This window comes from Brachyistius frenatus, unplaced genomic scaffold, assembly GCF_029030835.1.
Source record: "Brachyistius frenatus isolate BFR_SWC_R1_liver_20210118 unplaced genomic scaffold, ASM2903083v1 Contig_50, whole genome shotgun sequence".
Lineage (NCBI taxonomy): Eukaryota > Metazoa > Chordata > Actinopteri > Embiotocidae > Brachyistius > Brachyistius frenatus.
Window position 1 is genome coordinate 1,273,457 of NW_027210649.1, and position 14,423 is coordinate 1,287,879.

Here is a 14,423-nt window from a genome sequence, read left to right on the forward strand (position 1 = left end):
AATCATTTTAGCACTAGGACAGGATGTAAAAGTACTGAAAGAAATGGCCTTTTGTGCAAAGAGTGACTGAATAAAGTTTATCCCCTCCCCAAACGGCAGTCAACATCAAACCACAGCCCTAGTGAGAAAAACTTTTTTTCTTTTATTTGCAGTGGATACATGCAGCATGCCGGGTTAAGCCAACTTGCACACTGGCCCTCAGCTAGCCTGAAATTATGTCAATACCTGCTGTACTCAGAAATATGGGTCAGCTAGAATAAACTAAATTGGCATTTGAGACCGCACCGTTACACCATCGTTAAATAAAGCGAGCTTGTGAGTGAACAGAAGAACACATTTTAACCTTCAACAGAATAATTTCAAGTTTATTTCATTTTGTTTCACATGGATCCCATACAATAAGAATACAGCAGAATTATGGAGTCTTGGATATTTTTTTTTCTCTGACATATCATTATCATAAATACTAATATGAATACATCATACACAATAAACACAGCACTATCCAAAGGCGTAGAGAGTATCACAAGACATCACTCACCACTAACAACAGAGTATATTTCATTTCAGCATATTCATAAGAGCTACAGTGAAAGAGAAAGAAAGAGAGAGAGAGAAAAAACCAGAGGTGGGGTGGGGGGACTAGAGGAGGAGAGAAAGCCAGTAGCCTCTACACTGCCAGAATCAAATAACCCTGATTTTTTTTTTTTAACAAATGAATGACTCCAAGGGTGTACAATGGACCGATATACTGTAATATGGACAACAACTCATTCTGATAAGGACTGTGGAAGCGAAACTACCAATCAAGACACATCTCTTGCCATTTGGCAAACATGATCTCGAATATCCAAATGGTGGATTGGCAGTCGGACAGGTGTGTTCATATCTGGAAAGAAGGAGTTTCTGCAATTATTGTAATTACTGTGCTTCGAGTAGAGTATAGCAGAGCCGCTGTTCGCTATGTGCTGTGCAGTAAGCACTAACATGGACAACAATATTTACTGTGTAGTCTCCTGTGGCTTTGAGCCTCAGCCTCTCAAACATGTTTATGGATGCTCTGGGATTTAAGGAGTAGGATGCATGCAGTAAATTGGCTTGCCGTCAGAAGGAGAAGAGATAAAGAAGGACTGAAGGTGCAGAAGGATTAAATATGGAGACATAGCGTTCAGACTGCCTCGTAATAATATGTGGTTATCGTGGCATGACCAACTTCTTTATAATTTAATATACTTCATTCTCATTTACCTACGGTTAACGTGAGTATGCATGTCACTGATTACAGTGTGATAGAAACACCAGTTAAAAAACTATATAACTCTGTCTTACAACTTTCCGGACCACATAAAAGGCGATCGAAAACAGGACGAGGTTCATTGACAAAATTAGTTGGATGCCACTGACATAAATCCAAAACCAATAAACAAATTCACGTTGCTAAAACTTTGTTTTTCACTTGCTCCGATTCACAATTTCCATACTGATAGCACGACAGCAGCTTCTGAAACAGCACAGCAAATATGAGATGCTACCATGCTCACTAATTTTCTTATGCCTATGCAGTTTTTATTTTATGCATCAGGATTTAAAATATTCACTGTCACAAGGATTTCTCCTCTCCTGACAGTGATATCTGATGGAAAAATATATATAAAAACATAAAGTTAAAAACAACCTACTCACACCCCACTGTTACCACTACTATTACTATATATTACTCTTTAATAGCTCACTTTTTATATAGATAAATCTATTCTGTTCTCCTTTTACCATTGCATTTTTAAGCAGCTTTCAACCCGATTCTTAAATCCTGTTGGTAATGCTGATCAAATAAAACAAAGATCATAATGAGAACTCTTTAGAAAGGTGTTTTGTCCGATTCTGAGATGCGGAAATAAAAACATGACTGTGGTATGAATAGTTTAAGGGAACTGAAGGGCAAAGGCTAAACTAAGTGAGCTCCTAAACAGAACCAAAGTAAATCCAATTGAATAACTCTGTGCTCAACATTTGTTGTATAACAACTAAAATGAAGTGCACAATTATTCAACTGTGTACATGTAATCATATATATCAGCATGTTGATATTTACACAGCACAGACAAATACATTCTCCCAAGTTAAATATTACTACAATTTTTTTTTCTCCATAAATGTCTTTTCCATTACAAGATTTCTCTTAAATGTTCATCAACGAATGTTTTGGTATTTGTATTCAAGTTTTTCTCGTATAACCAAACAGACAATCCTCTGTTGTCTTCTACAGTTAAATACATCACGAGAATAAACATCATGTTACAGCAAAGACCCATTTTCCCCTCTTCCCCCCCCCCCACATCCTGCTCCCCAGTGGTGATCCCCCTCCCCAGCCCCACTGGTGTCGGCCCTCCATGCTTTCCTCGCTCCGCCTGTCAACTCACAGATACACAAACGGACAAACAGAAGAGTGTGGAAATGCAGGTGGTGGTCGAGAGCCACACTCCGAAATCACAAGGTCACCTTGAGTGGAGGAAAAAAAGGTGGAGAAAGGAGATAAAGAGGGAAGGAAGCTATTAAACAAACAGCAAATGCATGATGATCATAAGAAATACATAATGTATGTATAAAGATAACTAGGCTTGACAAATTTTTAAAGCTGATATTACTTGACAAATAAATCATAATAACACCAAGAAGTGACAATGACAATTGTGTGTACATATATGTTAGGTAATATACTGTATGTTATATTGTATATGTGTAAAATAGAGAAAAAAAAAGAAGGTGAAAACAAGTAATATCTAATTACCCTGATGCTTTTAATTTTATTTTTACAAAATTGTAGGATTTGTTAATTAAAATGTGCAACTACTCCACAACACTGCAGAACCCTGATGATAAACTGTACAGAATAGATCATATTTTCATTTAATAAGAGATGCAATTAAAAATAGCATTGTGAGGCCTGATAAAAAATGTATGTTATTTCTGAACTTGTGTGCTTGTTGTAATTAGTCTAAAGCTTTTTTCTTATTCATAAAGGCCTGGGGTATATTTCAAATATTGTGTCAAAGAAATATAACCTTTACCATCTATAAAGGATAACATATTTTAGTATGAAAGCCATTGTATCTGGCATCTGTAACGAACCCAAACGTGTAAATTTGCAAAACAAATTCAGCGAGTTGGGAATATTGTAATTGCGGATAGATTTACAAGCATTATGAAACCAGTACCAATGTGGCAGCCACTTTGATGAATGGCTGCAATGAATTGCAGCAGCCAATGAGGTTTCTTAACTATGGTTATCATCAGGTATTAATTCCCAAGCTGCTAAAATCTGATTGATTTGTAACATCCTGTTTTTTTGTCAAGCTCCACCCATTTGAAAACCAATGAGAAGAGCACAATACAAAAATATTTTAAAGGAAATAACCAACACTGTTCAAGCTTCAGCAGATTATTTTCTTCATGTAACTTTTATCCTATTTTTTTTATTGTTTTAATCACTGTTCTTAATTGTTTTTGAATGTCCTTTTCTTTTGCCTAATCTTTTGATGTTTTTAATGGTTTTATGTGAAGCACTTTGTTGTTGAAATGTGCTACACAAATAAACGTGCCTTGCCCCAACTAGGATCCCATCACTCAGAGTAAAAAGCTGATCAACATTCAGGGCTTTTAAATCCAACAGGTAACATGTTATGAAAGCGAGAAAGAGAAGCCAGACTTCAGGTATTCAGGACATATAGGACAGAATAAAACCCAAAGAACAAGGCAGTGGCTTCTAAAGTAAACCCTAACGCATGATGCTCGGGATTCTGGGCAGACTATTCTAAACCTTTTGGGACTGAGTGCAGTTTTAGCAGTCAGGTAGAGTCTTCTACAGCCTCCGAACACTACATCAAAAAGCTCTTTGGCCAGAGTTTTAAGACTTCTGGGGGGGGGGGGTTGTTGAACTGAAAGGGCAAAGAGAGCTGGTGAGATTGTATATACAGTAGCTGGAAGAGATCAAAGAGCTGACAGGGAGCTGTACCATAAACAGCTTTGCAAATGAGATGCCTTGTACACTATCCATGTACCCCTACATCCTCATCACGCAACTACCGCTCACCTTTGAAACGTAAACATACGTTGTTTCAATGAGCAATCACTGCTGTCTTTATTTCTGGAGAAGCAAATTGTTACTGCAAATTAGTTTGCTTGCTAGGAAAATGTAAATATGGGTTTTAAAGGGTAACTTCACAAGTCTATTTTTTAAACAATCCTATACTGTATGTACGTGTATTTCTGTTGTGTTCCTCCTGTCCTTTAAAAAAAAAAAAATCCCTTCCGAACACAGTTTCACTCTGCACAAAAATGCACATTTAAAGCCTTTAAACAAAAAAATTCACACGTCTTTATATTTTTCCCACTTTTGTCAACAGTACTTTTACACAGAACGTGAATGTTACACAGTGGAAAAAGTCTACATGTGCTCATGTTTGCACTCACCATCCTGCAGCTGTGGTTTTGCTGGGCAGGCTCACATCTGATTAGAGAAGGAGGTGGGCTGCTGCTCATAGCCCTGGCTGTAACCTCCTTCCTCATTGTAGCCTCCCTGCTGGCCGTAGTCGGGCTGGTACCCTCCCTGGGAGCCGGCGTAGGGGTCCGGCTGTCCGTAGCCTCCCTGGGCGAAGGAATCGGGGGCGGGCTGCTTCTCCTGCGATGGGGCGTATGTTCCACCAAAGGCAGCCAACCAGCCGGTCTCTTTGAAGACGAACCACAGATTTCCGATCCACAGAATCAGGTTGATGAAGCCAAAAGCCTGTGAAGAAGAAAGGAAATACATGTTTGTTCTTGTGGTTACTGTTGTTACTCTCACATCAAATCTTCTTATGGTTCATTTCAGGGCTGAATTTAGAACCTACCACAGAGGTGTTGAGGCCGGAGACTCTGGGGTCGTAACCCTCAAAGCAGCGGTTTCCCTGCTCATCACAGGCTGTGATGAGCTTAATGACCTCTTTGGGATCGGTGGCTCCTTTAACGTCTGATAGGCCTTTAGCCCAAGCACATGAAGACACCAGCCACATGAAGGCAAATACCGCCGTCACAACAAAGTCCTAGGGAACAGCGACGCAATGTAATCATTTCTACAGCCAACAACTGCTAAATATGAACTGTGAGACTAATTGTTTGATTTATCTGGAACAAGGATATGTACGGAACAAATCAAACTCACAATCTGGGGTCCCTTGTTGTTTTCACGGTACTTCTCCAAGATGAAACAGTATACGGAGAGGGCCGCCATGGCGTAGAGGAAGGAGAAGACACCGATGGTCACAAAGAACTCAGATGAGGAGGAGTAGTCTCCGACCAGAAATAGACGCTCCTGGTCCTTTCCCTTACAGGTGGGGGCATCAAAGTAAACCTGGTGGAGCCTGAGGACAGTAACACAAAGAGAGAGAGAGAGACGAAAACGAGAAGGTGTAAGAGGAGCTGAGAAAAGATGGCAGATGGTGTAAATGTGAAACATGGTGTGATATTCCTCCACAGTAAGGGGGTAAATGTGATGATATGTGAAGCTACACCGTAGTCTGTCTCTCTTATATGTATATTTTAAGGTATCTGCAGTTTTAATCTGTTGTTTAAGATTTTGTAAAAGATATTAGATGAAAATATTTTAAAGATCTAGCTTGTTGTGGAATTTATGACAAAATGTTAGATAAGAAGATTATTATTACTCCCACGTCTGTCTGTTAACAACATACCTACATCCTGCAGAGGTGAGCTTATTTTAGCATAGCTAATCATCAAACATCAAACAATGTGGTTTGATTTTATTTTACTCCTCAGTTTGACACAGTGTCTTCTAATGGATAGGTGACGGTACACCCTTTGGTGTAATGGTTGTACAGTTGTATGTTTTTTTTGTGTCTTCTCTCTACACATAAACTTTACAACATTATACATACCTGAACGGATATTCAAATTCTACTTCTATGGCTAGGTTACTGTCCGACTGGTTTTTACAGTTCACGCTCATCTTGAACATGCCAGAGTAACTGCCACATGTCGAGAAGGCGAAGATTGCAAAGATCTGCGGGAGAAAGAAGAAAAAAAATACAGTGAATTTAAGGCGACCCTTGACACATTTCAGATAAACTTCATATCACATCTCCTCCACGATGGTATGATCAAATACAAGGGTTGTGGTTCAGTTTATTTCGGATGAGGTCACCATGTAAACAAAGATCTCGAGGTAACGGTCCCCTTCACACAGAAAGCTGCAGACGTTCTGTTCTGATCACGATTCACAAATTGTGGCGAGCTGCTAATGAATTCACACAGAGTGCAAATCAATGTAGAGTTATCAGTAGGTTGCACAGCAGGGGCTGCACCCGTTGCTGTGGTTACCGGCACATTTAAGTAGACGGTGCTTCTCTGTACTTGTTTTCATAGTATTTTTTTATTATTATTATAATTTTGTGGTGCATCAGTAAGAGTGCATTCTTTCAGGGGTTGCCTGTTTATTACTTAAGGAGCACTTCAGCTCCCAGCTACGTACAGTCACGTATTGGAAACGGCACCGACATGCACAGAGATAAACTCACACTCTCTCTCTCTCTCTCTCTCTCTCTCTCACACACACACACACACACACACACACACACACACACACACACACACACACACACACACACACACACACACACACACACACACACACACACACACACACACACACACACAGACAGCAGATTAGGCAAACCAGACTATTTTTACCACACCCTCCCTACGCTGCGGGCCAGATCCGATTGGATGGAAAATCCAGCTATTAATCTGACTGAGGTGCTCTCCATCTGTCACCAAATACTCAACAACAAGCTACTGTAAAGCCAGTCACAACACACAAACAGACACACGGCCACAGCCCCGCACGTCACTCCCTCCTTAGCTCAAGCCAAGTAGTACCGTCTACCTGCTGCAGGCATCAACAAACTAAACTATTTACAGTAATCTTTAGCTAATGTGAGAGGAGACTTGCTTGTTGGATTTACTCTCACTGGCAGCCTAAAGCGAGCTTCATTGTGATCGCCCTCTCTATTCCTGCAGGGGTTTTATTTTTTATTTTCTATTGTGCTCTCAAACACCTTCTCTCTCTCTTGTTTATAAAAAAAAAAAAAGAAAAAAAAGAAAAAAAAAAGCCAATTAACAGGTTTTAATATTCAATGCAAATGAATGGAGATGTGAAGAAAGAGGCAGAATTATGTGTGGGAGGGGAGAGGAGACTACTGGTAAACAACAAAGTTAACAGATTTCAAGCTAAGTAAACAAATATTGCAAAAATTTGATGAAAAAAATCAATGATAAAAAATTTTAACTATGGAAACTGACCAAATCCAACCCAGAGAATATTTGAACGCCCCAATTTGGTGTCCATTCATTTTTTGTTCTTTTATGAAAAAAAAAAGATAGTCTCAACAAATCAACATTTACATCAATAAGAAAAGGTGTTTTTCATGTGGCGTTTTCAGTTAAACCCCAAACAGAATAACAGGATCAAATGCTGCAGCAGCCGGGCAATTAATCAATATCTACAGCATGCTGTGCAACATCTGCAGTGTAAGCACAACCCTTCACACAGTGAACAGTGTGGTATATGTTCTTCTAAAAATATATACCATCCATCTCGTTCTCTTTTCTCTTTAACTGCCTCATGGTAACTGTCTTTTGCTATTGAGGCTCCTTAAAATTTGAATGCTCTAGTGTCCCGGTTTTATTCTTTCATAATCCCTCTGAGACAGTTAGAGGTTTTCAGAGAGATTAATATGGAGACGATCAACAATTACATGTTGGGTCTTGCAGTCGTTTTTTTTCTTCTTCTTTTTTTACATTTGAGAAGAAAATAAAACCACACTCTTTAAATGTAGTTAAATATAAACAAAATAAGGCACAAAATATGAAAAAATATTCAAACATAAAGAGACAAAGTAGTAGAGCAAGAGTCTACAGCCACACTAGCAGCTCTGTAACGCCGTAACTATTCAAGCTTCTTTAAGCAAAATGCTCATGTCAACAAGTATAATGTTTAAACATGTTCAACATCTTAATTTACACACAATGCAAATATAAGTGTACTAACATGTAGAGCCCGACATGTAAGTGTAATACAATGTAAAAGAAGTACGCAAATTGAGACACAAATATAGTTTAGTTAGCAGTTAGCTGTTTAGCATTAAACACTGAGGATGTGGGAATGTTTTTAGTTTTTGGTCATAAAGCAAAGTATTGGACAAATTTATTCGACCTTATGACGGTGAGATATAAAAGTAAGAGGATGTTATTGCAATTCTTCATAAGAAATCCAGCCATCTGTTGCTGCATTTAACTCAAGATCACAACCTCGCCGTGGGACCAGATGAAAAGTCAGGAGATCACCTGTCACAGTTTCCAGCTTTTTTTTGTCTAAGAACCATGACTGTACCAAATTTTACACCAATCCCTCTGATAGTTCTTGGGATATTTCAGCCCGGGCCAATGCGGCAGACTGTCTGGCACGGCCATCCCTAGAGCCGCGCAACTACCCTGGCTAAAAAAAACAGTGGTAGGTAAACTGAATGTAAAAGGGCAGCGCCGCAGCACAACCAAGCACTATACTTTAATCATAATAGATGAGTTGAAGGAGAAAAGATGGAGAAAGAGGAGTGGGACAGCCGGACAATAGAAATGGTGGTGCACTGAGTGTTTGATGCCATGGCAACAGTACTGGCAGTATCACACAGCGAGGAGGCAGAAGCTGGTTTCTCCACCTCCTGGTATGCTGGAAGGTTGTCAGCTCTTCTGTGCTGAGAAGATACACAATCCTTCACACTCAGACACAAACGATCCGTCCGCTATTGCTGTTCTCACGCTGTCTGTCTTCTTGTCTTTTCGTCTCAGTAAAAATGGATCCACACATAAAATTACCAATAGTTAATATCTGATTTGTATTGGATTTTTGAGGCCGTGCTAGCTCAAATGGATCCAAATGACGGTTAACAGCTCCTCGGCTGAGAAAATAATGAAAAATCTCAAATGTTAAAGATTGCTTTATGAATCTGTGTGAAACCTCCTTTCGTATATATATATTGTGCATGACATTACTGCCTAGATCCTGATAATAGCCATATAAAACACTGTATAAAAAAACTGACCCATTACATATAAAAAAAAAAAACATGCCAAAGGCACAGAAGCACAGAAATAAACACAGCGCTGTGCAAGCCTTCACCAGAGGCCCTGGAGTAATAACCACTCTGAGTGTCTAAACAGCATAAGTGCCCTTGAGCTACAATAAAATCAACAACCTTTATTGCACATTAGGGACGACGCTAAAGTGAATAAGGCTGTTACTTAATGTTCCCACAAACTGCCTCTTTGGGATTGCTGAGAATGAGTCAAAGCAGAAATTGGAATGCAGATTAAATTCAACATAGCATGCTGTAGCGGCAGAGAGACTGTTTGCATGTACTCTGCGGTTGAGCTCCACATCAGCTGTATTTGGGAACTCAATGTCGTCCAACATCCATCAAATCTGGGCTTTGTCAGCACTACTCCCCAGAGACAGAGAGAGTGTAGGGTGGGGTGGGGTGGGGTGGGGAGATGGGCTAAGCTACGTGAGTCACACACATGAGATGCTGCTTTAATCTCACATGTAAAAAAAAAAAAGAAAAAAAAAAAAGCTTTTGCAAGATCATGCATGCTCAACCCGCACATTTGATGACTGCATTTACATTTATCCCTCCAATTTAAAAAAAATGTGAATATGAACACAGCTGGCTGTTAATTTATCGCCGTATTAAAGCATAAATAGGCTTGATTCTACTATACAGAAGCATCTTTTTCATTGCTGCCTTTTTCCAGTTAATCCTGCACTCAAATCTGGAAAAATATTTCTGAGGGGAGGCTCCTCTTTCCCCTCCTAAAAACACTGTGTTGCTGGTAATGCATGCCCATATTAATCCAGAAAGAGCAGCAGCAGCTCCAGCAGCTCCTCCTCTCGCCTGACGCTGAGGCACGCAGGCCCCTCTAACAGATGATTCATGGGCCCTGGCCTCCCGAGCGGGGCTGCTGATTGGTGGTTGGCTCGCACTGACCTGGGGAGGCAGTGATGAGGTGTCGGCACACTCAACAAGCTCCAGGGAAGGACTACAGAGTCATGCAGCACACTCATGCCTCCGACTGTTCCGAGCATATCTGCAGAGCCCATTACATTGTGGAACTCTGTCAACACTGTTTTGGCACACTCGTTTTCATCTGGGCTGTGGTGTGTGTGTGTGTTTCCAGGCTGAGGAGCAGGGGAGTAAATAAAAACGATGGGACCCAGCCAAAGGAGGGGCACCCCTGTTTGTACCCTCCCAAAAAGTATGCATTACCACGAACACAGAGCTAATTAAGACAATTTGTGCTGCTCAAAGGGTTACCCACTCATCAAAATGGTTGTCATAGTTGCTGACTAATTTATCTACTAATTGCTTTAACCTTATATGGAATTTGGACAAATTTTCCAGCAAAAATCTAAATTTCCATCTACCCATCCAATGTATACATAACTACATTGCGTGCATATAAATAGGCAGCTAATTATTCATGATTGCAACTAAAATGTAACTGAATCTGCCAATTATTTTCTTATTGTTTTGGGAATAAAAGGCTAGAACATAGTTAATAATGCACATTATGATGAATTCATCATTGTCGCAGTTCTAGAAATGAGTTTGGTCATCATGCTGGATATAAAATAACGTAACGTAACATAACATAAGGCCCTGACTTCACTGCCGGGCTTGGATGTCTAATTAGTATCTCTATTCCCACCAATATAACGCCCCAGCTGTAAAAAAGAAAAAAAGCTGCAATAGAGCAGCACTGCTGTGAACCCTGCAGCCTCTTCCTGCTGCTGCTGATGGAGGACAAACATGGTGGAAAACAACCCTCGTATCTTAATATCTGGGACTGTGTGACTATACGAAGTGTCTAATCTTCAAAAAACAAAATAATTGTTATTGGACAGATTCATAGATGAAGCAGCTGCAAGAATGATTTTCATTATCCAATAATATGACGATCATTTTCTCATTCAATTCTCGAGTTATTAGCTCAATCAGAGTCATCATATTGCTTTTATTGATATTCAGTATTCAATCAAATGATGAAAAAGAAAAGCAGCAAATCATTACAGCTCAGAAACTAATAATATGATATGTTTGACCTTATTGCATGAAAAAGGACTTAAAGGATTAATCACCTATCAGAATGGTTGCCATAGATGGTAATCAAGTCAATGTTTCAACCCTAACTATAAAAATTACCAATGAAAATATAAATTTTCTGATTATCTATCTGATTATTTCCAGGGTACAACGTGTTAAATGGCCACATTTCACAAAAATAAGCAAAATATACAAAGACAAGTCTAACATTTAAGATGCAAGAAATGTACAATCTTTGGGCTAAATTAAATAATGTACTTTATCGATTTATAAAATATTCAATTATTTATTATTTATAAATGAATGGCTCGCTGGCTCCAGCATCTTCATCAAAGGGTACTAAACTATGTATGCAGAGGTCATGGCCTCTCAGAGGAATTTAACAAATTGCCATTATATTCCTCTGTGGACTGACACTGTGTTACTACAACAGTGACGTAATACATCCTGCTGGTGTCTCCTGCTCAGGCCTGCTGGGGCAGTATCATCACAACCATCAGGATCCTATCAGTTGCAGACATTATTTAAACACATGCAACACAGTTCAATTTAAAAAAAAAAGAAAAGAAAAAAGGAACCTCATGCAGAAGGAGTTTATGTTTCTAGAGAAAGGATGAAGAATGTCTGACAGCAAACCCTTGTGAGAGAGAGTTTAACCCCTTTTTCTAAAAGTGCACATTCACATCCATTATTAAGCACCATGCTTTATGACCTCTGTGTGACAGAAGGTCGCAAATCAGTCAAAAAGGGACACGGTGACATTAGACATCGCAAAGAACCGTACAAGCTCCAAGATGCAAGAATCCTCAGAATAAGATTTTATTGCAGAGCTCATCAAAACAGAAAATATTCATGCATTAGTGCTCTTTACAGTTACCAGTATATATATATATTTAGATAGTGAAACAGAAGACTTACCCACTGTAGAATTTTGATAAATCCCAAAGGTTGCTTGATTATCGTGAACTGCCCTTGGGCCACCAGCTGTCAACAAAACAAATCGCAAATAAGCATCGGAGTTTTTGACACCTTCTTACACACTTCTGCTCTCACTGTGTGACAGCAGTGTCTCTCAGTGGACCAGGCACAATGATGCTAAAATGATGATGCTGATTAAAAACATAATTAGCCCAGTCTCTCACAGACCTGGTCTGCTGCTGTCACCTGCAGGTGTTTGTTATATCAACAACCTGCCAGCGAATAAAGTGACTCAACTGGCTTATAAGCTGCTGTATAGTAATTTTGATAATCACTTCAAAGGCTGTGGTGAGTGTGGGCCTGTGTGTGTGTGTGTGTGTGTGTGTGTGTGTGTGTGTGTGTGTGTGTGTGTGTGTGAGAGAGAGAGAGAGAGAGAGAGAGAGAGACAGAGCTTCTGCCAGCATTACAATTAGACAAAGCTGATTAACCGAGTGTTTCTCAGCTCTCTTGCAGCACACTCCACAGCAGTGATTTTATTTATTCATGACGAAAATCCTGCGAAATCTGCCTTTAACTGACGAAGGAAAAAAAAAAAGGGACGAAGCATTTTTGTGCGCAGGTGAATGCGACACCGCAAAGAAGGCGGTGTGTCCCTGTGTGCATCAATAAATGGCCGCACAGGAGGAGTAAGCAGCAGCAGCAGCAGCAGCAGCAGTAGCGACGGTGCTCTCTCAGGCTACTTTCATCCTCACGCTCATTGTTCCTCCACCTAAACCTGGGCGCCAAACATCCATATTAAACAGATGACGCATGCACTGAGAGAGAGAGAGAGAAAAAAAAAAAAAAAACTGCCTGACAACCTCATATCTGCTTATTTCCCAGGAAAGCCTTGATGGCTTTGTCACAAAAACCAATTCAGCAATCTGAGAGATGAACCGTCCGTGGCCATAGAGTTACAGGAGACACACAGTCCTCTGTGTCGGGGCCTACTGCGGCTGTCCCACAGCACCGCGGGCCTTTGGAAATGAATCACATTCTCGTTTGTTATCTTAGCGGGCAAATTGAGACGTAAGCAATCTAAATCAATTAAGGGGATCTCTGGAGTTAATAGGTAACATCGTCTCCTCCCTTTGATAAATGTTATTGCGGCAGCAATCTGTGCACATCCTACACATTTTTCGGGCTGTCGGCGGGCCCGTCTCCATCGACTGCAGCATCAGTGGTGGAAAAATGTCCAATTACATTGTCGTGCCTTCATAACGCTGTTTTTAGATAAATGCATAAATTACGATTTCTGCACTCGAAGGCGCTGCATTAAAACGCCCCAGGTCTGGCACATATTTTTTTTCTTAAATATCATCACCACAGACAAAAGAAAATGAGTCGCAATGAATAAAATACCGGCGACCAAACAATGCAATAATGAAATGGATGATTTTCCCTCCAAAGCCTTACCTGGTTTACAACATCCATCTTGGCCGCTTACTCGCTGATAAGAGGATCAGGGGGGCGGCGGGAGGGAGGCGTCTCATCCGGAACAGCCCAGGGGAGGAAGACGCACAAGAGGAAGAGCTGGTCTGCGTCACGAAGTGGTCGAGGACCTGCGAAGCGTCGTGACGTTAGAACAGCCAACGGACGTGGAGCAGGGACGAGACGGGGCGTCTGTCCAATCGCAGCGCAGCTTTATTCTAAGGAAGCAAAGATTGGCCTTGGGGGTGATGATGAAGAGGAGGGAAACGCACGGAGACCGCTCACGCTTTAGTAGACAGAAGGAGTGATATAGAGGGGAAATAAAAAGGTCGGTGAAGGTTCGTAAGTGCTGCGGGTCATTAACAGGCAGCGTGATCACCTGACAAAGCAACAGAAACAGCTGTTTTAAAAAAAAAAAAAGAAAGAGTTTTCTATTTAAGTAGACCCTGTAAATTAAACTCACTCTGCACATACGAATTTGGGGAAAGTTCACAGACAGTTCAGGAGCATGTGTATAGAATAATAATGAACTTTATATTCATACGGGTATTTGTTGGGGATTTTTCCTCCCTATCCCTCTTTGCAGGTATTTCTGTCTCCAGAGCTGCACGTTTCCAATTCCTGGTCCCACAAACCTTATTACATTTTTTTTTTAAGAGCATAGATGGGAATAAGAAAAACAAAACTGGATAAAACTTCACCTGCCAAAATAAAATTCTGAATCCGCATAGGATCCTACAGGATTATAAAATGCCCTGTTTCCAGCTTAGCGCAGCGACATAACACTCCTACAACAGCTCTGAACAACAGACACACATACCTTAT

At 40.3% G+C, this 14,423-nt stretch overlaps 1 protein-coding gene across 1 annotated transcript; it reads right to left on the reverse strand.

The window, feature by feature from the left end:
- Positions 1 to 344: 344 nt before the first annotated feature.
- Positions 345 to 13,688, reverse strand: sypb (synaptophysin b). Its single transcript, XM_069704282.1, has 7 exons — positions 13,584 to 13,688; positions 12,129 to 12,194; positions 5,931 to 6,055; positions 5,198 to 5,396; positions 4,887 to 5,078; positions 4,471 to 4,783; positions 345 to 2,499 (listed from the first exon to the last, which is right to left on the reverse strand). Exons 1-6 carry the CDS (start codon positions 13,599 to 13,601, stop codon positions 4,502 to 4,504), a joined length of 882 nt encoding a protein of 293 aa, XP_069560383.1. The 5' UTR covers positions 13,602 to 13,688; the 3' UTR covers positions 345 to 2,499; positions 4,471 to 4,501.
- Between the last annotated feature and the right edge of the window lie 735 nt (positions 13,689 to 14,423).

Excerpts from the sequence above, each read along its gene's own strand:
- sypb (XM_069704282.1), bottom strand. Across the intron at positions 5,079-5,197 it reads ACAACAAGGGACCCCAGATT|GACTTTGTTGTGACGGCGGT; the intron begins GTGAGTTTGATT and ends GCTGTTCCCTAG. Across the intron at positions 4,784-4,886 it reads CCGGCCTCAACACCTCTGTG|GCTTTTGGCTTCATCAACCT; the intron begins GTAGGTTCTAAA and ends TCTTCTTCACAG.